This window comes from Chelonia mydas, chromosome 2 (genome assembly GCF_015237465.2).
Source record: "Chelonia mydas isolate rCheMyd1 chromosome 2, rCheMyd1.pri.v2, whole genome shotgun sequence".
Classification (NCBI taxonomy): domain Eukaryota; kingdom Metazoa; phylum Chordata; order Testudines; family Cheloniidae; genus Chelonia; species Chelonia mydas.
This window is the reverse complement of record NC_057850.1, coordinates 29,173,610-29,200,389: the sequence shown is the minus strand read 5'-3', so window position 1 is coordinate 29,200,389 and position 26,780 is coordinate 29,173,610. Positions and strand designations below refer to the sequence as shown.

General features: G+C 41.5%; 1 protein-coding gene across 2 annotated transcripts in view; it reads right to left on the bottom strand.

Moving 5' to 3' along the window:
• Window positions 1–26,780, bottom strand: part of CSMD3 (CUB and Sushi multiple domains 3) — a 1,174,472-nt gene that overhangs the window by 466,089 nt on the left and 681,603 nt on the right. For both annotated transcript variants that reach the window (XM_037892097.2, XM_043539165.1), the window contains 2 exons: window positions 8,256–8,394; window positions 456–643 (listed from right to left, as the gene is read on the bottom strand). In XM_037892097.2, coding sequence (XP_037748025.1) covers window positions 456–643; window positions 8,256–8,394 — 327 coding nt within the window. The remainder of the gene's footprint in view (window positions 1–455; window positions 644–8,255; window positions 8,395–26,780) is intronic.

The following is a 26,780-nucleotide window of genomic DNA, read 5'->3' as shown; positions in this document are numbered from 1 at the left end:
GTGCCAAAGCATAGGTATCAGTGCCCAACCAAGTTTGAACATTGTGACGTATACTTCCATAATGTTATCATAGTTACTGATTTTATATAGTTTTGCACACACAAAAATGCATTGTACTAGCTGTAAAAAAGAAAAGAATAACAAGGCATAAAATTATCATCCATTGACTTCAATCTCAGTCTTCTAATCTAGTAAGTGGTGGGAGTATAAAAGCAGCAGCAGCAGACCCTAAGGTAATATCTTGCATATTGCTCAGCAGTTAAACTGTTTTGACTGATAAAGGAAAGCTTTAGTGGGCTCTGGACAGAATCCCACCAAATTCTCTTCAGCTGAATGGATGCTAGCAATGGTTCAGGGTAGTACCGACGGGGACAAATATTTGTGTGTGTACGCAGTTACATCTGTGTTTAAATGGGTGGCGGGGGGATTAAAGCATACAGTTCAACATTACTTACTTTCATAGTGAATCTTGAATCCATTATTAGAACGACTGTTGTCTGTTGTAAAGAGAAGGTAAATGAAATTGCTGCTACTGAATAGAAACTGTGGGACCTGTGTACCATTGTAAGAACCCAGAAGTGGAGACAGGAGATTTGGTCCATCGTGAACTTCCAAAACATCGTAATTGAGTTCAGTCTGAAATCTAGGGTTGAGAAAACATACACACACACACATATATATATACACACATACAGACATATACATAAAATAGTTGTATTAGAATTACATTGATGTAAACATAATATTTCAGATTTTAAATCTTATTCAAATTAAATGTAACATGTATGTAAATGATGAGGATTAACAAACCTAATGCAAATTATTAGTATTATTTGAACAGTAGTATTCAAAGTGCCAGGAATATACTTTACAGAGGATTCACGCCTCTCAGGGAGGACGTGATGGGCTAAAATTGTGCCATCAACTCCAGCTAGTCAAAAATCTCTCCGAAATAGTCTGTGCCTCATTTTTGTTGCCATTAGAAGGTGAAAATTCAAACAAAATTATATGATATGTACAAGAGATTCTTTTTATGAGTGAAGCAGGAAGAACTGATTCATATAAGGTATCTCTATGGATTTATCTCTATGGATTTAATATCCTGAACATTATCCAAACAGATCATTTGAATCACTTCTCAACATAACATCCAATGTACAATACTATTAACAATACAACTGGAGTGTGTTTTCTAATAAGGAAAGAGCTTACACACAATTTAAGTGTCTTCAAAATATTGTGCAGAAAGACCTAAAGTTTCAAACCTGGGTGCCTAAAATTGGAGTCCTACAATGAGTAGATGCCTAAATAAACATATCTGCTTTGAAAAGGTGCTGAGTCACTGCAGAACCCCTTGACTTTCATGGGACTAGTGGGTGCCCTGCACTTCTGAAACAAAGCCACATTTATTTAGGTGCCTTAAATATGGAATTAGGAACCCAATTTAAGCCATCCTTGTCTATATATTTTGGTCTAATTAACATCACAGGGGAAAAAAATCAATGCTATGGGTTTGTTGGAAAATATTATTTTATAATATTTACAACATTAATGCCCAATGTCATTAGAACAATTTGTATTCAATTTACTGAGAAAAGCAACACAAGAGATATGGCAATGCTTTCTTCTGTTGTGTAATGTCTTATTCTATAAGGCACAAACAACATGGAAGTGCTTTTTACTTTAACAGAATCCTAATCCGAATGTTTATTGTTACAGCCTGTAAGTAACGTCTAGAGAGCTAGATGACAGTGCATCAATTAAGGCTTAATTGAGAAGTGATGGTATATAAGGGAACGTGTATATATCATTGCAAGAGGTGGTTTCTACTCCTGTTCTTGAGGGATATATGTTAACATTTGTCAAGGAAGAGCAGTGCAGCTGCATACCACATTACTCGTGAAGTCTCAGATGCCATCAGTGGCCCAAAGCATCTTTTTACATCTGCATTTGACTGGTTGATTGAGACCTGTCTCTCCAATGTGAATCTTGCAATTTACAGACTCTCAAGTGTATTGCAATGCACTTTATATTGATTGACATTAAAAGGTTAGCAGCCATCAAAAATTACTACACCGCTGTATGTGAGATTCCAGTTATTCCCTAAGCATGGAGAAATACCTGCCCAACCAGTTGTAATGGTAACTGTTAATAATTGTTGTGCTTTTTAATACACTACAACATGTACAGATGCCAAAGTCCAAGGAGCCAGGGAGATGATTCAATGAAACAGGCTACACTCCTTACCATCTTCCCCGGCATACAATGGGAAAAGGAGGTTCTATGATGGGCTGCTTGGAAAACATAATCACAGTAAAAGATGAAGGAATGGAGCTGAGCTGCCTGGAGAACTTAGCAGGGGTTAAAAATCACTGTTGAAAATAATTATTGAGGAATTTTACAGCAAGGAATATTTTCAACTAAGAATCGTTCCTGTGTATGTTTGTGTGGCAGTAGAGAGTGGGAATGAACAATATTTCATGGAAACAGAATACATGAACATTGCCACAGAATTTAGAGGGTAGTGCTGAAGAATTTAGGAGTCTCTGGCATGGCACTTGGTCCCATTGTGGCGTGGAGTACCTGGGGTCCCATGCATAGGTCTGCCCTAAAGGGCTAGTGAGCTAGTGCAGATACGGTAACTTCTCCCTAGAGGCCACACTAGCTTCTTGCTTTTGGGTATTGATTCTGATCTGTAAAGCACTAATACCAGAAATCACAGATCATGCAGGCATCTCCAGTTCCCTTCTCCCTAGCCATACATACAGCAAGACACAGGAAAAAAATCTCTGTAGAGCCCCTTGCCTGCCTGGGTTTCTTTTCTTCTGCAGAGAGCAACTATCAGGCAAGCATGAGAGCAAAGTTGAACCTCCAGAACAAGGAAGAATGTAACTAAAATAAGAGGGTGATTGCCACTATAGGAAACCTTAAAACAGGTGTATCCGGTGAAGGTGAATGTGTGAAAAGGAAGGAAAAGATAGGGTGAGGAGAAATAAGCATTCACTAGACAAAAGAGGGAGCGATGCCTGGGTGACAAGGATGGGGAATATGTGAAGGAGGGAATGTCTAGGGGGTTTTTGTTTTGAAAGTTTCAGGCAGGTGAAGGGATTACTTTGCATTTGCACTTGGAAGGCACAGTCACATATTGTAACAATGCTGGTAATTTTTCTTCTCCACTCACATCCTGACTTCTTGGTACATCCCCATTTTCCCTCACTGGTTGCCTTCCTATCTTAGAGAGAGTTTGGGAACTGACAGGAAAGTTAGCCAAGCCAGCCAAAAGCCCCTTTGTCCTCCTGGTAGAGTCCTCTCCAATGGCTCCTTCCTAATCCTTCAAAAATGACATTTCCCAAAACATTAAACCTCCCAGAAATTAAGCAGTGTCCTAACAGTTAATCTGAAAACCCTGTGTTGCTACTGGACCTAGTTTTATTGAAGACTCCTAACATCCCATAAGCCGTTCCGTGGGAGTCTAACACATTTAAACAAAGAAAACAAAGCCCACTTCTAATCTCATTTTTCCAGAGGTAGCAAGCATTTCAGCTACCCAAACAAAACAAATCAAATCAAATCAATCAAATATTAAACTATATGTATGTTCACAACATGTGGCCTTATTTTTAAGAAACAGCCTATCAAATCAATGCAATGTCAGGACTTGAGCAGTATGTCCAGGCACACACTGAGTAATCTCATTAGCCAAATGTGTTTGGTATGCTGATCAGCAGTGAGATGATTAGCAGCACTGGCATTTAAATTGTCATAATTAGGCTTCAAGATTAATGCCACAAGATGAAGAGTGGCAATTCACATTTCTCACTGCTATTCTTTCAAGTCACTCTGTCTAGGTTCAGACTCAAAAATACCCAACATATCTCATTGTCACAGCTATCACTGTCACCAGAAGGAGTAGAAACTTCAGAGACCAGAAATTCATAAGAACACAACAAAATATGAAATAAATCTACCGGGAGACCTAAAACCAGAAAATTAATGGATTTTCTATGTCTGCAAATGTCTCTTTATTCTAGTTGTTACCCAGATATTTATGCCATGATGTTTGGAGACAGAAGCATATTGGGTACAGCTACAAGGCTATCAGACTTGCTGAGTCCTATATAGATCTTCAAAGTCACAGGGGAAGGAGAAACTGTAGGAAGAGGAATGAATTCAGAATGGCATGGAGTGAGAATGGAAACCACTGTGCAAGTGACAAGTTGAAAAGCTGTTAAGGTGGCTTATTTGTGCAGGAAATATGTATTGCCAAGCAGTGCCCTCCCATGTAGAAGATGCAAACTAGAGGGATCTAAAGATTTTAGACCTGTAAAATAAATAAAACCATATATATATTTTGCCCCTTTCATAAAGCCATAAGAACCCATAACTAATATCTTTAAATATTACACTGATGAATGTTTAGAGCAACACGTGTCTCTTTCTGAACACAGAGCTGAAATGCAAAGATTTGCATAAAATAAATAAAGTTGTAGAAAAGGTTGTAAAATGGGGAAAAGTAACATGGCTATATATTTAACAAAATTAGGATCTGAAGAAACTAAGCTGCAGACTTCTTGGTTTCCTCACTGAAGGCAGTGATACAACCAATACTGTGTTCTAAACCAGAGTGTATTGGAGGTGAAGGGAATTAAAATAGGAGGTCAGATTGGGATAGGACATTTTTTTCCCAAATCCCAAAAACTCTCTCAGGGTGGGAAAACCATCTCCTGCCCAGTTCTAATGAGTAGTTCCTCAGTGACACAAATGATCCCATTGTTTTATTTTAAATAAACGTGACCTTGGTGGATTATTTGCATGAACAAGGAATAATCACATGAGTAAAAATATAAAATTGGACCTACATTAAAAAAGCTGGCAAGGGGAAGTGCATTGCAATGTGCTTTTCACCAGCATAAATAAAAAATGCCTGTTATATTTTTTCTCCTAAAACCAACTTCTGAACCAAGCCCAAACCTGGGAAATTTCAGCGAGATATATTTGTTGTTTTTAAAAAAAGAATAAGTAAATAATCTTATCTATGGCATCACAATGGCATATCAATCATGACAGATGACCCTAAAAAGGTCCTCTCACTTAAATGAAATAAAATCAGCAGAGCAGAATAGATAGAGTTTACTGTATTTGGTAAGTAATTGCATTCTAACTTTATTTACCTGTATTTCAATTAGTATTAGATTAGTATGATTACTAAAGCTCCAGTATTTCAAACACTTACTCATGTTCTTGACTTAAGCATGTGTGCAGTCTCAGTGAAGTTAGAGGACTGCTCACTTGTTTAAATCAAGGAAGAGTAGGTTTTTGCAATATCTACGGACACTTGCACTCAATTTTTTTCTTCTTCAAGTGACGTCTCCAATACACTCTGGTTTAGAACACTACAAATAATGTTAGACTTTAAGGTTTTACGCAGATTTTTCCATTGACTGCAATGGGAAGTTATACCCAAAACAAAACAAAAAAAGAGCGGTTCAGTATGGCCCCATACATAAAGTATTCTTATGTACATTACTCAGATTAAACAAATCCCTTGCCATTATATGATAATAAGCGTGGGCTTGATTCACAAAGAAAGTAAGGCAAGCTCAGAGTCACAAGACCTAATTTTTAGATGCTTAGAAAATCTGTGAGATTTACAAAATTTAAGTCTGGCACCTAGGCACCCTATACACTGAATGGGGAGAGATAGGCACCTTAGACTGGGATTCACAAAAGCCAGCATGCTAGGGAGCTCCTTACCTAAAGTAGTCTATAGAAAATGCCAAGACGACAGTCATATGCTAAGCCTCACACCTCTCTCAGAGATAGGAAGATCCCTACACTTGGGATTCTCAACTGCAAATGCTCTCTTCGTGTTAGACACCTACTTTTAGTCCAGTGGTTAGTGTACCTGGGATGTGTGAGGCCGCCACTTCAAATCAATCTTACATTTTAAGAAGGGATTTAAATTAACATCTGCCACCCCTCAGATGAGGGCCCTAGCCATTGGGCTATAGGATATTCTGATGGAGGGGTGGCTCCCTCAGTCTCTCCTGATGAAGCTGTTCCTCTGTGGATAAATATTTTTTTTAAAAAATGGATCAGGAACCCTCACTCCTAGGTATCCCCCTACAGTGCTCTAAGCACCAGGCTACAATGTCATTCTCCTGCTTGCTCTCTCTCAGGTCTAGTGTTGAAGCTCTTCCACTATGGCTAAATTAATGAAATTATCATTGGGAAAAAGAGAGAGTAAGAGAGAATGTGAATATGCATATATGATATCTGTGTAGCCTGAGACCAGTCACCTGGGAGGTGGAAAACTCAAGATCCAATCCCAGTGCTCTGTTGTTGCTTTTTAAAATTAATTATCCACAGTGGAACAGCTTGAAATCACTTGAGAGGTTGAGTTCAAATGCTTTCTCCTCTCTGGTGGAGGGAGGACTGGAACTGGGGCTCTCCCAAATCCCAGGTGAGTACCGTAACCACCACTAGCCTAAAAGTTAGGAAGATGTCATCCTTCCCTTTCCCCAGCACCTGCCATTTTATGTAAGCTCATCTATAGGGGCCTGATCCAATAGGCAAGCACTGAACACACTTACTGGATCAGGCCCCACAAGCAAGTTAGGCAGAGGAATACCTATCTTCTTCAGTTCTTCATGTCTCTGGGGCTTAGGCATCCAGACATCTGCCATGTGGCTGCAGTGCATTTGCTCAAGAGGCAGAAACATAGGCACCTAGGGAATTTTTACTGCAAAAATGTAGGGGCACTGCAATTCTAGGTGCCATTCAAGGTTTGGAAACAGCTAAGCAGGGGTCTTGAGAGTCCCAGTGGTGTCTTATTTTGGGATTAGGTGGCTAAAGTGGCAGTTAGGGGCCTAAATCCTTTTGTGACTCCAACCCCAAGTATTTTAATTGGATAGCCAAGATGCATCATGTAAATCATCATAAAACTATTTACAGGATATGTGTGCCTTATAAATTCAAACGTTCCCACAAATCCTTCTTTATTATCAGCTTACCAGTTAGCTTATTTAAGATCAATATTTACAGAAAGAGTCTAGCACCCACTTGCGGAGTCCACACCAATTTGACAAAATGTAGTGGAGATAATGCTATTTTTTGTGAATTAAAGCTTCTTTTTGCTTTATTTTAATGCAATTTTTTAAAAAGGCATCAACAATTTTCCAGCAGCTTCTTTTTCTCTTGTGGGGAAAGGGTGGAAGCAATGGATGTAAAGTACTAGCTCTGCTTTGCCCACCTGTCAACATGTGGATTTCCATGTTCCTCAGAAGTCTATATCTCTGGGATCTGGGAGAACCAGTAATGCAGAAGGAGCTGACCTTCGCACCTCTGTGTGGGAGCATGGAAATCCATTGACAGAGGTATCTTCTGTACGTAGATACATGATTATCTGACCTAGTAGTTTTATTTATGATTATCACAGTGGGGGAAATCCTGGCCCCACTGAGTTCAGAGGAATCAGGATTTCACCCTGCATGTTGATTGGAAAGTTTAGAAACTGAAAACCTAAAGGTTAGGCTCATATTCAGAAATGCAATAGGTTCTTTGGTTTGAAAAGTGTTGTATTTCAACATGATATTCTTCTTACGAAGGAAGTAATTATGTAAAATTTTAAATAATTTTGCTGATAAATAATTTATAAGTTCTATACTCAGGCTTCCTTAAGGTTTTCCTTGTTAAACAGACCTTTGGTATGGCAGAGTTCAACTTCTTCATATCAATACTGTCAAACAAAAACAATACCATTTTAGATCCAATTTAACAGGACCCATGAAGGCAGACTTTGCTTAACATGTATCCCATTACAGGATCAGTATTTAAGAAAAAATTAAACCATAACTGGAGACATTTTACTATGTACCTAAAACAGAATTAATAAAACCATTCCTATAAAAGAAAAGGTCCTGCATGTATTGTTCAACATGTTATCAGCAAAAAAAATTAACATTTTTAGATACATGAAAAGTTTAAATTGGGGCAGACAGGCTAAAATTAACAACAAAAAGAAGGATTTTCAAAAGGCGTGCAGTGACTGAGGAGCATAGTTCCCATTAGAAGCCAACAGAATTTATGCTCTAAAGGCACTTTGTTGCTTTTGAAAATCCCCCCCCCCCCCCCCAAGGCAAAATTCCCAAGTATTCAATCAAACTGTAAATGAACTTTATGACACCGAAAATAACTCCTGGTTATGGGTAAAATTGGAAAAAAATATATCAAATAAGAAAAACATTTGTCAAGACCTTTCAAACGTAATTTTGATAGAGTGTCCTGGTTCAGCTTCAATCACCCACTCACAATTCAAGGAGTCTTTATAGTACCCAGGCCAGCCTGGAGAGAGGATTACTCCACTGGGAGATGAAAAATGCCCACCACATGGAGCTAAAAACAAAATGATAGAAAGAATATAATAATGGAGATTTACAGGTTGTAGATTAACATCATCACCATTATTAAACAGAATGCACACTGGTTTCTAAATTTATTATTAAAGCAAGATATTTAAGGTTCCCCCCTCCCCAATATCTTAGGCCCCAAGCCTACAGTGAACTTTGTAAGGCAAATGGGGCCACCCACACAAAGCTCAATACAGGATCAAAGCCTAAAAAAGCAAAGTCATATATGGGCTGTAAACATTGACAATGATTATTACATTTCAGTATAATAAATACAATCTATCATCCTATAGACCAGAATAGAAAATCAGAAAGCACTACTTTTAAATATATCTTATTAGCTAGACCTTATGAATATAACTATAGATTTTGAAAAGGATATAGAGAAGCTTGGATTGAGTCTTTAAAATATCTGATCTGGACATGGTAGAACCTTCTGAATATCAATTCCAGCTGACACTGACCTGCTGTGTAACTTGGGCAAGTAGCTTGATTTTTCTGTGGAACAAATTCCCTATGTGTAAAAGGGGGATACTTACCAACCTCATATGGATGTTATGAAGAGTAGCTAAGGATTTGTAAAGCATTTTATAGATGTAAATATAAATATTATTATTCTCAGATACAACTGAATGCATGTGGTTTAAGAAAAGCTACATTAGAATCAAGATAATTCGAACTGAGAGTTTATAATTAAGGCTTTACAGTGGCTTGATGATATTTCAACCATAGCAATAATCTAACTATTAATTATAAAGTTTAAATGATAATTCACTGTAGTTACCAAACAAATGTCCAAGAGTAGCACATATAAAAACAGTAATATTAATTAACAATCGGGGTCAATCCAGCAAAAAGGAACCTCCAAGGCTGACAGACCATTGAATTATTTCATCATATTTGATTCTACAGATGTGAAAGCTACTTCCTACCCCCATTTTAAGTCTATGAAATGTTACAGCAGTGGCAATCACAGTGCTAATTCTGTTAGGCATGTTATGGCTGCTCTCTTCCTATGCCAGGAGCTAGGTACCTCCAACATCTTAGCACAACAATGAGCTTTATTAGCTAGTCAGAGAAAAAATATGAAGAGGCTATGCTCAAAACCTCCAGTGCTTTTCTGGCCCAGAGTTCCATTCTGGCAATCAACCAGAGAAAAGAAGGAGAAGAAAAGAAGATATGCAGCTATGAATTGCCAATGCTCCTTGGAAAAATAAACATTACCCAGAATGTTCATTTTCTTCTCATAGTGAAGCCTTATGGTTCTGAAATGATTGTTATTGTGGTGTTTACCCATAACTAGATCAGGAAGAAACAAACTATCATACAAAAAAGGCAACTTTTAAGATTTTTTCCCCAACTAACACCGGAAGCAGATGTGCCAGAAATGTCCCTATAACAGTGGTCCCCAAACTGTGGGGCACACCTCCCTAGGGGACACAGAGGAAGGTTTGGGGGGCCATGTGGTGGGGCCTGGGCCAGCCCCCATGGGAGCGGGGATGGAGCGCCATCCATTCTGGCCCCAGCCCAGCTACAGCCCCAGCCGCAGCTCCACTTTGCCCCCTGCTCGGGTCCAAGCCACAGCTTCAATCTGCTCCCTGATCCACCCCTAGCCCAGTTCTACCCTCATTCCCTCTCTGCCCCCAGGCCAGCTCTGCCTCTAGTCCCAGCTCCTCCCCCATCCCTAGTTCATCCCCCAGCTGTGCCTTCAGCCCAACCTCCTCTGTTGAGCCAACTGTGCAGTAACAGAGGGGAGTCATGGACAGATTCCATTACTGGTAAGGGTGGTCGTGACAGGAGAAGTTTGGGCACCACTGTCCTAGAAAGTCTGCTCAGTTTCAGTGAATTCCAAGAGTCATCTAGTTTATGCATCTGATACAAATCCAAAACTTTTGGTTACTTATTTGTTCAACCCTTATCTGGATACCTTCTGAGAGGCACTCATCACTACATGTGCTGCCAAATCAAGTTTCTTTCCCTGACACCAAAATTAAAAAACAATGACATAAGAAATCTGTAGGAGAAAAAAGCCCCCAGAGCAAGAAACCAATGTAGGAAGATCTCTCCACATCACCAGCCCACTAGAATCGTAAAGGCCTTAAATGAAATCATCTTCCCCTATATACCTCTGGGGAAAAAATCACTGCAGCAGAGCTGCTTGCATGCTTTTTTCTTATTTGTTTTGTGGGAGGTTAACATTCTCTCTATATAGAAATTAATTCAGTGAAATTTCTAAAATCCTAGACATGTAGTAATTCTATTATTAGCAATATTAACATTTTAGAAATAGAAACAAATAATTATGTCATCCCAGCACTTCAGAATGGGTACTGTAATGCTAGGACAGTTTATGAATTATGTGCATATACAATGTGGTGAACCAAGCATGTATTATGCACCTGTTTTACCCTTTTTGAAAAAAATGTTAGTGAAGCAAAAAATGCCTTGCTCTGCAGAAAACATGGTCAAAGAAGCAACTGAGCTGTAGGTATTTCTCTTCTTAAAGTAACAGGCTGAGATTTTTATTTTTCTTAATTATAATGCTGCATTTTCACAGAAGTTATTTTAGTTCCTTACTCCAGGGATGAAATTTCTCTTACAGTGTTTGACTGAAAAGCTTGGTAGCCTTGAGTGAACTGAGCCACTGATTAGCTAGCACTTGCTGCAGGGTTGGGCCATTTTTTTTGATTATTTTAAATTAAAATGGATTAAACAGAGGCCAAAGTACTGTACAAGTGGCTGGGAGCACGAGAGTCGAGGCAGCTGTACCCAGTTCTTTGTTGTGTGTTGTGTTGCTGAGCAGTGATTTTATGACCTTTGAAGGGAGTTAAATCTAAGCCCTCCTTGCTCAGAACATGAGACTTTGAAAGATAAAGGCCTACTGCAGAGAAAATGGGGGTGAGGTGGGGAATAATAATGTAGGAGCAGATTGTCACTGGCTGCACAGATATGTAAGGCCATCCAGTCCAAGTGCAGCCACATTAGAGCAACTTGGATTGCAGTTGTGGGTCCCCTTTGGAGTGTATCCTTTGGGCTACTGTTGTTCCCCCACCCCATGTGATGCACACCATACCATGGATTGACAATATGAGGATTAGATTCACAAGAGGAATTATGTGTTGCAGCACCTAATTTTTAGGCACCCTGCTGCCTAGTGGAATTCATAATCCTGAGTTAGATGTCCAATCTCCCTATACAATGTATTGGGTGAATTAAGCATTAAAAAAAAAAAAAAAAGATTCACAGGAGCCAGAACATTAAGCAGAGAGTCACGTAAACTACTTGCAGTAGTTGATCACGGGTAGTGATCAATGGCTCCATGTCTAGTTGGCAGCTGGTATCAAGTGGAGTGCCCCAAGGATTGGTCCTCGGGCTGGTTTTGTTCAATATCTTCATTAATGATCTGGAGGATGGTGTGGATTGCACCCTCAGCAAGTTTGCAGATGACACTAAACTGGGAGGAGAGGTAGATATGCTGGAGGGTAGAGATAGGATACAGAGGGCCCTAGACAAATTAGAGGGTTGGGCCAAAAGAAATCTGATGAGGTTCAACAAGGACAAGTGCAGAGTCCTGCACTTAGGACAGAAGAATCCCATGCACTGCTACAGACTAGGGACTGAATGGCTAGGCAGCAGTTCTGCAGAAAAGGACCTAGGGGTTACAATGGACGAGAAGCTGGATATGAGTCAACAGTGTGCCGTTGTAGCCAAGAAGGCTAATGGCATTTTGGGATGTAAAAGTAGGGGCATTGCCAGCAGATCAAGAGACGTGATCGTTCCCCTCTATTCAACATTGGTGAGGCCTCATTTGGAGTACTGTGTCCAGTTTTGGGCCCCACACTAAAAGAAGGATGTGGAAAAATTGGAAAGAGTCTAGCGGAGGGCAACAAAAATGATTAGGGGACTGGAACACATGACTTATGAGGAGAGGCTGAGGGAACTGGGATTGTTTAGTCTGCGGAAGAGAAGAATGAGGGGGGATTTGATAGCTGCTTTCAATTACCTGAAAGGGGGTTCCAAAGAGGATGGATCTAGACTGTTCTCAGTTGTACCAGATGACAGAACGAGGAGTAATGGTCTCAAGTTGCAGTGGGGGAGGTTTAGTTTGGATATTAGGAAAAACTTTTTCACTAGGAGGGTGGTGAAACACTGGAATGCGTTACCTAGGGAGGTGGTGGAATCTCCTTCCTTAGAAGTTTTTAAGGTCAGGCTTGACAAAGCCCTGGCTGGGATGATTTAGTTGGGGATTGGTCCTGCTTTGAGCAGGGGGTTGGACTAGATGACCTCCTGAGGTCTCTTCCAACCCTGATATTCTATGATTCTATGAATATGAAGGAGAGAGATGTAGTTTAAGCCGCACTCTTCAAGGGAAGTTTGGTACCTAACTCCAGGTTAATGCTAGATGCCTTTCTCTGCTCAGGATTAGCAGCCATGAGCCCATTCCTGGAGTTAGATGACTAAGCCAGGCCAGCCCTTTCTCACAAAACAAGACAGAAGAGGAGGTAACAATGATGGAACCACCCTTGTGTCCAGCCTCCCAGTGACTAGAGCACTCACCGAGAACATTGGAGATCTTGATTCAAATTCCTCCTCCGCCTGATTCAGAGCAGGGACTTGAACCTGGGTTGCCAACATCCCAGCTAAGGGTTCTAAACATCAGCCTAATTAGGTATAAGGGAGGTACAACCAGTACCACCTTACCCTCATGTGTGTTTTGTGAGGGGCTCAGTTCGGTAGGTGTGCTATCAGGGGACCTCTGAGCACGCATATTGGGTCAGGCCCTGTAGGCAAACAGCTGAGGGAAATCCCACCCACCAGCATCAACAGGTGGGGAACCTGATGTGGCTGGCAGTGAAAGGGAGACAGTCCTGTAGCAAGGGAGGGAGACACTAGCCAAGGAACAATAGGTAGCTCATCCCCCTGGGAGTCTCTGGCATCCATTGGCCAGCAAGGGGACAGGTATGCAACTGGCCAGCATTCCCCAGCACCCAGGAGTTACACCAGCACAGGGACCATATGCAGTCTCTTTCCTGTCTGTTCCAGCAGACAAAGGGTTACTCACCAGCTTCCAGCAGCTGCAACAATAATCTTCAAGATGCAGAAGGAGGCTAGTAAGGATTATGGTGCCTCTCTCCCCAGGGACAGAGGGTCGGCACTGGTGTGTGGGGGGTGTCTGCACCATTGCAGGAGTTGTACCTCTTTGCTCCACCACATGCAGGCTCTGCCTGCTATTTGAGAAGGAGTCCCCATAGGAACCAATTCCATGCTTGAGGGGGAGGGTGTAGCCCTGGTCAGAGCTGGAACCATGGCCTCCTCTCCCCCATCCCTGAACTTGTTGGCAGGGGGAAGCCTAGAGGCCACAGGATGACCCTCCTGGAGCTGGGTTTGTTGTCATGGCCCCCTCCACTCTACCTGCTCAAAGGGGAGGGGGTCGGGGTCAGGTGGTCCTGCTATGGCTGCTGGGCACGGTCCTGGCTCTGAGTTCCTGGGTTGCCCTGCCCTGCTGGAACCAGCTTGAGGGAAACTGCTCTCCTGCATCCTTTGTCCCACAAACTCTTGAACTGGTTGGCAGCCTCAGAAGGTATAGGTTTGGGGGTTTACTTTCAAGGTGAGTGGTGTGCACAGAAGTAGCCAGAAGCTGGGTGGCTCACGGTATTACAGGGGACATCACCTTCCTCTAGGTTTTTTTCCCCTATACTGGTGGCAGTCACTAGTTGGGGAGAAAACATTCAATACAAGAAAGGCTGTTTCAGGTGTTACAATCTGTTGTCCATATTGTAAATAGACAGTCGGCTAAGACTGCTCAAGTAATGAGGCCAGTGAGGGCCTTCATTGAAAGCTGCCTGTGGTTTAACATCCTTGTTCATGAAGTGCATGTCCAGGGAGTAGATAATGATGTTGCCGATGCTTTCTCAATTTCAAGGTGGCAGATTCTGGGAACTCACCCTGCTGGCCAGCAGAGATCCATGGGCAATGTCCCAACAACTCTGGGATCTTAGCTCATGACAGCTGTGGGACTAGTCAAGGACTCAGTTCCCCTGCAGACTAAATTCCTACAAGGCCAGCCAGTCAGAGTTTGTAGAATTTAGGGCACAGGCAGGACTTCATTGTGGGTGACCTATATATACACACCAGGTGATGCAATATGTGGTGCCTCTGACTCTCTGTGCGTGGGCCCATTTCTAGCCAACTAGTGGGCCAGTCCTCCTGGAGTAGGTTGGGCGTAGCCCAGACCTGTGCAGGCATTTCACAGTACAGAAACTTTTAAAAGGGTGGTCCAGGAGGAGTGTGTGTCAGTGGGATGGCAGGTTACCCCTGATAGAGCTGTCAAAGTTTCGGCTGAGGCTGTAGCTATGGGAGGGGGGCCAAGCTATTTAAGGCGGCATTTGTTGTTGCCTTCTTTCGTGCTTTGAGAGTGAGTGAACTGGTGCCTATGGCAGCTGTGGACAGGTCCCAGCATGCATTAAACCTAAGAGATGTGCAACTAACTACAGGAGTGGTGTCTCTGCACTTAAGGTACTCAAAGAAACCAGAAGTGAAGGGGGGCTTATGAGGCAGTGAAGCAATGTGCAGACAAGTGCTTGTGCCCTTTAGAGGCAATAAAAGCCTCACTAAAATTCCAGAGCCTGCAGCCAGGCCTGCTGCTCACACACAGTGATGGTAGCTTCCTGGCAAGGTACCAATTCAGCATGGTACTGAGAAAACCTTGACTCATATAAATTTGGTACTCATTCCTTCAGTATCAGCACAGCGATTTCAGTGGCTGCAGCGGGGTTTTTGCCTGCAGCAGGTGAACACTATATGGCCCTGAAAATCAAGGTGTTATAGGATTTGCATCTGTACCAATGAAAAGATATCAGGGAATGGCAAAATATAACTAACCCAATGTGCTTGTTTGTTTCAGAAGCTACCCAGGGCATATGCAATGTTTGGATTTGTGGGCACTCTATAGTGCATTGAGCCCATAACAGAGCAGCCAGAATGGCAGCCATATCTCAGCTGAGCTTTGAGCTGAAGCTGTTTGCATCCAGGAGAGGCATGGAGTGGGATTAGCTCATGCCACTTCTGCACTCACTGACAGGCAAGGACTTGGAGCAGACCCAGGCCATACGGACAAGGCTAGAAAGAAAGTAAATAAGGAGGTCACCAAGATATTCCTGGATAAGGGTTCAGTGACAACGCATAGGGACATCCGTAACAATCGGCTGGAGGTTGTCAGGAATGATGGCGTACACCTGTCAGATGGAGGTGCTGAAATACGGCTACAGCATGTGCAGGCCTGGATTGGGCAGGTGTTCTGATACCAGGTGGCGTGTTTGGGTGGGAAGCAACCATACAAGTTGCTGGTGCCCCCTGTCGCCAGTTTCCTGTGAGGGTAACAGACTGAAAGTGAACGGTTCCCAAACGTAAAAGACCTGGGATTTTGGTGTTGGGCCATGGGGTCATGTGATAGGGTGAGACCTTGTGGCCCTTGCGGGCCAAGGTCCTCACCCTATTGCACCCTCTCTTTGCCCCTCATGGGGGGTGGAGGGAACGGGAGGGACAGTGCTACGACTCAGAGCTGAATCCTGGGGAGAGCTTACCTTGTGTTATAAATTATATGGTAAGGAGCCCTGTAACCCTGACGCTAGATTGAGTTATATAGTAAGGAGCCCTGTAACTCCTGCACTGGAACCAAGTAAGTGCTTATTATAGGAATGTATGAGTGATGGGCAGGTATCACCCCTCCTCTGTGTTAAAGTGTAATAAAAGTTGCAGGATGCCACTTAATTCCATGCATATCTGTTCTCACTTTGCCACTGGGTCCAAGTCAATGCCTAATTTGTGAATCCCACAGGGGTTCAGCTGAGTTAGGTACTGAACTGCTCAACACTGTTAGGTGGCTTTATGCACGCCCATCAGCAAAAATTGAGGCGGCTAGAGATTTTGCCAGTGGAAACTTATGTGTTTAGAGATTTTAGTCACCTACAGGAGTAAGTGGCCGCTGAGGGGTGGTTTTGTGAATGCCTGTAGGCGCTTGATGTGGCAGTTAGATGCCTAAGTTCTCTTTGTGTCTCTACAGCATGAATTAAAGAGCCAAACTCTGGAGCTGGTGGCTGCCCCAGACTCACATTTAGAGCTGGTCAAGATATATTTTTGTTTTTTTACAGAAAATGTCAACGTGTGGTTGGAAAAAAAATAAAACCGATCTTTTTCCCCAACAAAAAGTTAAATGTTTTGATGAAAAACTTCACAAAAACCCAATCTTCTGTTGTAAAACAGCTTTGATGGAAAATTTTCTACCAATCTTATTCACATCTTCTGTAGGTGAGGCACAGAGGTGCACACAACACCTGCTGACCAGTGGCTTGCACAAGCAAGTAGACAAGCTTACACAAGCTTCCAGAACACATCATCCAGAAGAACTCACCGAGTGCCAGGGGGGAAGAAAGCTGTACCTTTTTTCCAGAACTACAGTAAATTATTTCATCCCAGAGCGAACGACCTGTAACTCTCTGGATCAGAATTCCTTTCCTGTGCATCCCCTTTTGTGTAGTATACCTGTATTGCAGTGCGAACTCAGGGCTGAGGACAAATGCTCAGTATAGCTCTTAGGAAGCTCTTCAGTAATAAAACCCAAATTTATATTATTTAATAAAAAAAGTCAAAATAAACCTGTCCTAGTCCTTCTAGCTGTATTGCATAAATGAAAGCTGAACTAATTATGTAAGGGGTTTTTTGCCAGAAGAGCTGTGGAGGTGATCAAGCAACAATTAACCTCACACTTATATGCCAATACCCTGGGGAAATCTGTGTATAATCCTGGATAGTTTGATTGCTAAGGGTTGGAATCTTGCACTTTTACTAAAGTTAAAATACAGCATAAACAGCCAGACTCGGGGGGAGGGGGAAATTTACAAAGTCCTTAGGTAAATACAATTTGTTTAAGTAAACATTTAGTTAACTGATTTTTTTGTTTGTTCCAGTGAACATGTTCACATTATTCTTGGGGCCAACAGAACTATAAACAAGTGATAGATTTATTGTTATTTAGCAACCTTCTTGATAAGTTGCTAATTAAGGGTTTGATCTAGCCAAAATTTGCTTCCATGAGCTTCAAAAGCTTCCTAAGATCTGCATCCTCAGGGGCTAATCATATTTTCTGAAAGAGAATCCCTTTACTTAAACTTTATACCTCATTACTTACCCTCTGTAGGCCACTTGCCTAAACTGATTCTTCAAATGACCTTGTGAGATTTCACCATGCACGTTCAGGCAATGTGGAGTGGGTTCCTACCCAGCTATTGTCAACACAGAACAAATATCATCTGCTCTGGCTTGACTGGCCTTTTCTTGAGGTCTACAACGGCCATATATTGTGCTATCCACTATCCGTTATGCCCCAGTAGGGAGTTTAAATGGAGAGAAGAATAATCCAACACTGAAATGTGAACTTTGTAAAATGAAGGGTGAGCCTTCCACCACCAAAATCAGTATTCACAACTTTTCTTGTTTGACCCAGAACACGTGTATAAATAAATGTCCTTCTGGGCCAATCATATATACACATGTTTGATCTCTTATTTTGTTTTTTTTGCTGAATAAAGTTTTCAGTGAGCAAAATGTAGCAAATAATGTTGTTGAATGCTCTACAGCAGGGGTCTCCAACCTACGGCCCGCGGACCGCATCCGGCCCGGGGCTTCCATTTGTCCGGCCCTCCAACCAACAGGGGAGAAGCGAACAGCTGAGTAGGCATGCCGAGCAGGCAGGGGGAGGGGCCGCTGGCAGCAGCTCACGCGGGGTGGCAGCACAGCTGAGCTGTGCAGAGGGGTGAGTGCCTCTGGGAGCCAATGTCCCCCCAAAAGGGGAGCCAACTTACAGGGGAGTCGTTGCAGCAGCCGAGCAGGAAGAGGGAGAAGCAAACAGGCAGGCTGCAGCTGAGTAGGCATGCCGAGCAGGCAGGGGGAGGGGCTGCCGGCAGCAGCTCGCGTGGGTGCGGCGGGGAGTAGTTTAGCTGAGCTGTGCGGAGGGGTGAGTGCCCCCGGGAGCCAGTGTCCCCCCAAAAGGGGAGCCAACTTAGGGGAGAGTTGCTGCTGCAGCCGAGCAGGCACGGACCCCTGCCTTAAAGTAAAAATACAAGCCAGATGCTTAATTACATCTAGAATAAATGGAGTAAAGAAGATGGAAATTAACAATTTCATAATGGTTAAATTTTAACTACAGCACTAACAGAACCAAACAGTCCCGACCAACAATGGGAACCTGGAGCTTCCCTTACCAAAGTACAGCCAAACTTTCAATCCTTTGTCATTTTGTTCAGCAGAGTGGGCACGCCTAGCAGGCACAGGGAGAAGGGAGCAGGCACGGGGCACAGCAGACCCAAAAAGGGGAGCCAACTTACAGCCCCTGCATCGATTAACTTTTATATCTGATTTAGAATTTTAATGCAACACTGACACAGTAGAATAGTGTTTTTTTAACAATTTTGCATATATTTTGGATATATTTAATTTCTTTCACAGTCGCTTCGGCCCGCAAAGCCCCTTCAAAAATCTAATATGGCCCTCGTCTCATAAAGTTTGGAGACCCCTGCTGTACAGCTTGCATGATTTGCTGAAAAATGTAGCAACTAAACCTGCCTCTTATTTTCTACTCATAAGCTAAAACTTATGACTTGTTAGTAGGATGTTTCCATAGGCACTTCCAAAACAAAAGACAGGAAGTGGTTTGAGGTAACTTGGGAGGAATATGGACATAGCTAAAATGATACAGTATTTATGCTAGATTTTAATTAAAGGTTCGATTTAATTTGTACTGAAGTCAATGGAAAGACTTTCACTGATTACGTTGTGAGTTGGCTGCGACCCTAAGCTACTAAGGAAAACTTATAGTAAATTAATGCTGCAGTGAGCAATAATTAGTTACACCATATACACCAAGAAAACAAATGACCTATGAACTAATTAAGCTGTTTCACCTACAATCTGGGAAAGAAATACATAGATTATTACTCTTATTCTTATTTTTAATTACCAGAAAGCTCTCATATAATATGGTGATTGAGGTCATATTAGTACCTAATTAGATAAGACAGACAGAAGTAAACTCATTAGCAGAAAACAAACTGCACCATACTGTGCCAAAATATTACTGTTTCAGTGAATATTTATGCAGCCACCGCCATCCACAAAAGTGGAGAATGCGGCATTTCGTTTTATACTGCCAAGGGATTGGAAAGTCTTGTTGCACATTTTTATAGGTCTTGGCTGTCTACTAAGATTCTGCCACATGTGTAGCAATGCAGTGTTTTCCTTATTCCCTCATCCGTGCCCATAGTTTTTGATATCTGTGCAGTGATTATTTCTAGTCATGCTCCTTATAAGTTACATATTTTTCATGATTAGATGACATGATACATATTAACTTACACAGCTCTGTTTTGTAAAAGTTTTTCAAAAATTCTAGCACATTCTTGATCTCTTCACCATAAAGGAGGTATATTGTTCTTTATAACTCAAGAATTGGAGGCCATAAGGCACGATGCTTATGTTTATATTCTAATGTTCCTAAAGAAATTGGAAAGTTCCCATGCTAAAATTATGAACTACAGTCAAAAAGACATTTTATGTTTTGAAGAACATAGGCCCCTATCTTTTTCATATGTCAATGACAAAGGTTCCAGCTGCAGCAGGATACAAACCCTAAACACTATAATGTAATTAAATGAGTCTAACAAAGGTAAAATAGTTTCTTGATGAGCAAAAGCATTTTGTAAATTCTGTACTAAGTTCAAAATTACAAAGTTTTGAGAACTGTTCCTAAATAATTTTTAGTCTTTAATTTTCAATTATTTTATTACTGCATTGCTGTTTTACTCCTAGTGATAAATTAAAGAGCTGACTCCTTATGTTTAGACCCTAAACCTTATGCTGCCTTCCTCTTTCTACTTTCTCAGCCAAAACAGTGTGTCATTTAAATGCCTAAGGACATCAACAATCAAAGGGTTAACACTATCTTGAATTTTTACTACATTTTAGTTCATATTACCATGCATGCATATTCATAACACATATGGAGCCTATAAACTGGAAAATAAATCAACAAAAATAGGAACACCAGATGGTATTATCTTGAGTCAATGTATTACCACAGTAAGAATTCAACTTTGTCACACTTGTGCAAATCAGCATTTTCTCATTAAAAAAAAAAAAAAAAAAAAAAAGAGTTTCTTGTAAATTTTAACTTCAATCTAAGGATTAGCTCTAAAACACACAGGGAATACCTATTGCTATCCATTGTATTTTTAGTACAATATGGTATAGTGTTGTATAGTTTTTAGTATAGTATTAGTATAGTATCTAGTTCCATACATTCAAAGTAATTTATTTTCATGTTTGGAAGCTGAGAATAATAAAGGCATTTAAAAAAATGTTATTCTCTCTCTCTCTCTCTCCCTCCCCCCCACCCCCCGCCCTTGCATATGGCTCTTTCTGATGCCTGCAGTGCGGGACTCCATTTTTTTTTTTTTTTTTTAATTTAAAATCGACCACTGTGTTCTGAACTCCAAGACCCAGGAGTCCTTCATAGTCACATCTACAGAGAGGTACTAGGCTTATCTTCAAATGCCTAACTTTTAAAAATAAAATATTCTAGTAAACTCGCCAATGGGGTCATTTTCCCATCCTCCTTTATACTAAGTTTTAGGGCTTGTTGCTTCTTTAAACCCCCTTTTGTGGCTGACTGACATCTATTCCTGTCATCAGCCAGGTAAAATTAAAATATTGGAAATATAACTAGAAGCAGCCATCAGCCAAACATCTCTTAGTCATAGGAGAGCCCACATGAAATATCAAACAGGAGTCTCTGAACATGCTCTGAGTTCCCACAATGTCATTCCAAGGAATGGAATATATGGAAATTGTGGTGTATTGAAAACTGTGTTAAAACTGTAAGCTGTCACTTTAAATTTCAGGGTTTTTTTTTTTTTTTGTCCTGCTGCTGCTTGCAGCCTGTGGGGAAGTATGTGTTCTGAGTCAAGAAACAGACAGTCTGCAAAGAGACAGCCTATCTGTCCCACCATTTTAGGGAACAGCCTGTTTTGTCTCTCTCTTTTGGGGTTCCTCTCTGTTATTGTTCGGAATATAAAGTAGTGTTATGCTGCAATCTTTCAGCAAGAGAAATTTATGTTTTTATCTAACTTCTCTATATATGTGTGTCATGAATGTAACAGTACTCAAGAAACCGTAAGCCAGGAACTCTATATATGGGCACGAGGAAAGCCTAATGCTCACAGATGCTCACAATTGGTACTTATTTGGGAACCGGATCTGACTGCTGATTCTATGCAGACTCCATAGTTCAACATCAGATTCTTTTTCAAGATACTATTTCTCTTTGGTATGGAGACGCAGGGAACCCTCCCTGTACCACTTAAGTCCTGCATCTGGGCTATACAGGAGGATCATAAATGGAGCTGCCACCCAGGTGTGCCAGCACACCATCCAAATCATAGAAAGGGTCTCCACATGAGCTCCATGCAGACTGGCTGAAGGGGCTGTGATGCAGCATGGGGTTTATGTTTACACATATCTAGTGGTCCCAACCCTCTTCACAATGGGTATGGCTGAGCTGTAGCTGTGATTCTAGATCGGGGTCTCAAACACGTGGCCCGCAGGGTTATTTTCTGTGGCCCACCAGCCCCCCGTGGCACCCCCGCATCCCCCAGCACGTACCTAGAACAGCTCCGGCCCCGCGCGTACCTGGGGCAGGGCAGGGCAGGCTCCCTTCCTGCCTGCCTGCCTGCCCTGCCCCCGCACCACTCCAGGAAGTGGCTGGGACCTGGGGGGCAGAGGGGGGCACAGGGGTCTGTGGGTTGCCCTGGCTGCTCCTCCAGGTACCTCCCCCAAAGCTCCCATTGGCTGGGAACGGGGAAGCGCAGCCAATGGGAGCTTCGGGGGAGGTACCTGAAGGAGTGTTCAGGGCAACACACAGACCCCTGTGCCCCCCCTCCCGCAGGTCCCATGCCCCCGGTGCATGCCGGTCCGGACCCACTCCCACTCCTGCAGCCGAACCCCCTGCCCTGAGCCCCCTGCTGCACCCCAACCCCCTGCCCTGAGCCCCCTGCCGCACCCCACACCCCTCCTGCACCCCGACCCCCTGCCCTGAGCCCCCTGCCGCACCCTGCAGCCCTCCTGCACCCCCTGGGGGCAGGGAGGAGGCGGAATTGGGGTGGGGATTTCAGGGAAGGGGTTGGAATGGGGGCAGGGAAGGGGTGGGAAGAGGCAGGGCAGGGGCGTGGCCTCACGGAAGGGGTGGAGTGAGGGCAGGGCCGGGGCAGCGGTGAGGTGGTGGTCAGTGGTGTGGCCGTTGGGCCAATGTACTAGTCTTCATGTGGCCCTTGTGGTCATTTGAATTTGAGACCCCTGTTCTAGATTATACAGATTGAAATAGCAGACAGGTAGCTAAAGGGAAAGGGAGCCTGAAAGCAGCCCAATTCCCTGGATCTGATTTAGAAGTGGAATTGACTTCCTAGCTATGCTACCCTTCACCTGGATAGAGTGTGACTTATTTGGGATTTAGGCAAGTGGAGTGGATTTCATCCTGTATGAAATAAAGATATTCATTTGGAGAGTTAATTGTGCAGAACTGATTAATAATGAACGCTGATTTTAAAAAAAAAAACCCAAACCTCTGGACAATTATATACCACCAGACAAGCAGGACTACTGAGTACAAAATTCTGCTTTATAAAGGTCCTCTTTTTGTGTTTTTTTTTAAATCTATATCTTCACTTTTTAAAAATATGTCTAATTCTGCAACTAGTGAATAAATCCTAATCCTACCAATAGCAATCCTACCATGCAGAATTCAACTATATGTTCCAATTAGTGGCTAAGATTATCCTTTCATCAGTCTTCCTTGTGCATGGTTGGACATTTTGAGGTGTTCCCAGATTAATTTAGCTTCTCAATATGACTGTGAATATTCAACTTTTAATTTTCATTAGCAATTTCATCCAGCTCCATGAACTACAAAGTACATCAGTGTGGCATTATTGCTTTGTGTGTGATTAACATAATCCAAGAATTACAATGGTTCCTGACAATGTTAAAGTTAATAAACTTTTCAAGGTTAGTGGGTATTACAAATAGTTATACAGTATGTAAAACCGACTGGATAGATTCATAGAAATAAAGAAAAAGTACATTATGCACATATTGTTTGCCATCAGCTTTGGTAGCCTTCTTTACCATTGCTGCTGAGAAGACCACTTTATACAGACTATATGGTATTCTGCATTCAAGCATATTCTTCAGAAACAAAGATATTAGCATTTGGGGGAAAAGAGAGAGAAATGGAGAAGGGAGAAGAGAGAAACAGAAGGAAAAGGAAGAAGCAGGAAGGGCAAGCGAATAAAAACCCAAGAAGACAAGGGGAAGGAGAGAAGAGAAATTATCTATATGTTGAAAAGAAAGAGGATATAAAAGTAGAATAGAGCCTTAGGTTTGTTAATGTCTTCCATTTACTACTGCCTGCTCTCTTGTTGTTTATACTGCTAAACTGACTATTCAGTGCCCCAGGAAGTGCTCTCGGGTCCTGATTGAGTAATTCATTCCTAGACAGCAAAGCCCTAAACATATGCTTAACTTTAACTAATATAACTAATCTGTTTGTATACAGGTGATATTCCTGACTACTTTGTCATGGAAAGTGTAAACTGAATGCAAAATGATAGCAAAACAAATCAATTTAAGGCACTGGAAAAACAGTTCTCCCGCACACAAAATCAGATTGCTAGTCTTATTTAGACTGCACCTCTTGAAACAATAAAGCTATAAAACAAGGGAAAATTGTTTGAAAGTGTATAGACAACATTTACGATGTAGGGTCTCACATTAGTGTATGTAATCCCATTAAAATTTGTTAGAAGGCTTTCTATATAATGAAGATATAGGCTAAGATTTTTAAAAATAAGTGCCTAAAGATAACATCCCCAGTCAAAGTTTAGACACCTAAATAAATGCCCTAATTTTCAAATTACTGAGAACCGAAATCAGTGAAACACATTAAGTCATTTCCTGAATCAGATATGTTTTTTTCAACAAGACTGTAGTTCAACCTGTGAAAGGCAGCTAGGCCACTATGCTATTTCTGTAGCTACTGTTAGCAGAGACAGACTGGTACAAGGAAATATGTATAGCATGGTATTGTAAAGATGACAAAACTTGGGTTCATCATCTTCATCAGGAGGGAATTCTGTTGCTGAGGCTAACATTCTGGATTAGAGATATTGCTGTGAATAGCAGTTTATAACTTGCTTTAAATATCAAAACCCCTACCTCAAGGCAGAGCTCGAATCTGATAGGGAGTAAGCATACAGCACACAAAGCACTGAATGACGTGAACTTGTTGGTTTAGCTGATCTAGGCAGTAGACGGCTGCATGTTGAAGCAGCCTTGAAACCCAAGAAAAGTACCTGGACCGCTACTGCCTGTTGCTAAGTCCACCTCCAAAAGAAAAGACACAATTTTAGGCCCAAATGAAGATAGGAAGGGACGTCTGAATAGTGTAGCTGTTTGGTTGCCCGAGAACAGTGACAAAACCATTTGGACCCAGATACTGCAACACCTAGAATGTTGGAGAGCGGAAGCCTTCATCAAAGGGTGAAGTCACGTCCTCTGCTGGTCGATCTTGAACCAGCTGTTTTTCCATCTAGCCATTTATTTCTCCTAGACATCGGCTAACTTGGTAATGACGCTGTCTGTGCTAGGTTTCAGAGATGCGGAACAGGAACTTGTCAGGGTATTCTTAGCATCAAAGCTCAGAACTTCTCACAGTTTCCCATACTGGAAAAATATATTATTTAAATTAAAAAAGGGACAGGACAGAGCCCTGCATAGAGAAAAGAACTTTGGGGAAACTGAGCAATACCCCTGAGATTTGTCTGAGAGAAATGAACAAAATACCCTGAAGGTCACTCCATCCACCCTGGCAAGGTTGATAGTTGAGTCAATTGATAGTTGTATCAATGACCTTCAATAGATCCAGCATTGTTTTCATGACTTCTATTTATGTCCATTTGATCTGCTCATCTAAAGGGAAACTGTCTACCTACACATTCTCTGGACTGTATCTAGTCTGAAAACTGACTGTGAAAGCTCAAAGATGCAGGAGACAGTTCTTGAAATTTCTTCATCAACTACTCCTCAGGGCATGTACTGTGTGATAATTGGCAAGAAACTTTGTTCTGCCTTCTTCAGCATCTTGTTATTGGAGCATAGGAAGAAGAGAAGCTCAGCGATGACTCCTACAATTGTTACCTCTCTGCCTTTCAACCACTGTCAAGACCTTCTGCCTCTGGAGCTTTATATACTGATTTTTTCAGGTAGGAGTTGTTGTAGAATGAGTTTCAGGATAATCAACTTCCATATTTCATTGCTTCTTTACTATACATATTTCAACATCAAATGAACAAGGTACCACATGCAATAATAGTTTATATTTCTGTAGTGTTGTTGTTTTTTAATCTGGGCATCTCAAATCGCTTTATAAACATTTTCTAATTAAGTGCCAATAATCCTGTAAGACAGATAAGGGATTTAAGTCGTTTTACCCATATATGAAATGCAGATCTCTCTGAAGTGGAATCTAGCAGATATTTAATAGCTCACAACAAGATCCTTCACAAGTTTAGGACAAAAAGTAAAGAAGTACAGTATCCAACTTAAATGTTAAGGCAAATGGAAGTAGGCATAATGTAGAGATCTGACTAAAAATGTAGTGACCCATGCATGTTATTAAAATTTCTATCAATTCAAAATAATAAAACTACAAATTCTCCACAGGTGTAAACGGGTGCAGCTCCATTGACCTCAGTGGAATTCTAAGCATTTACACTAACAAAGAATTTACTAAAATATGTAATGGTTTCAAGTAGTCAGAACCTTGGTTTGATGTCTTTTCTCCAAAAAGAAACAATTATCACATTTCAATCTTTTCAGGAACCTCTTTTAAAGGGAAATTAAGGATCTACATAAACATCCTGTTTCAACAGACCTAACTCAAAGTCAAAATATCAAACAAATTAAATGTTACCAACAAATACCTATTAGCACTATCAAAGACTGCTTTCAGCAAGTTTTGTTTTTGTTTTTACCAATAGTATTAAGAATAACTAACTCATTCTTTAAAGAAAATTAAATAACTGTATTTCAAAAATAAGAAACTTGTCAGGTGGAAAAAATTAAAGACAATTTGCATAACCTATTATCAACCATATTTGCAATTTATTAGCATATTTGTTCTGCCTTTTTTTTTTTAACAAGAAAATTTAAGGCATTCTCTCAGGACCTCTTCAAATACATTTTAGAGAAAATTGACCTAGAGAAACT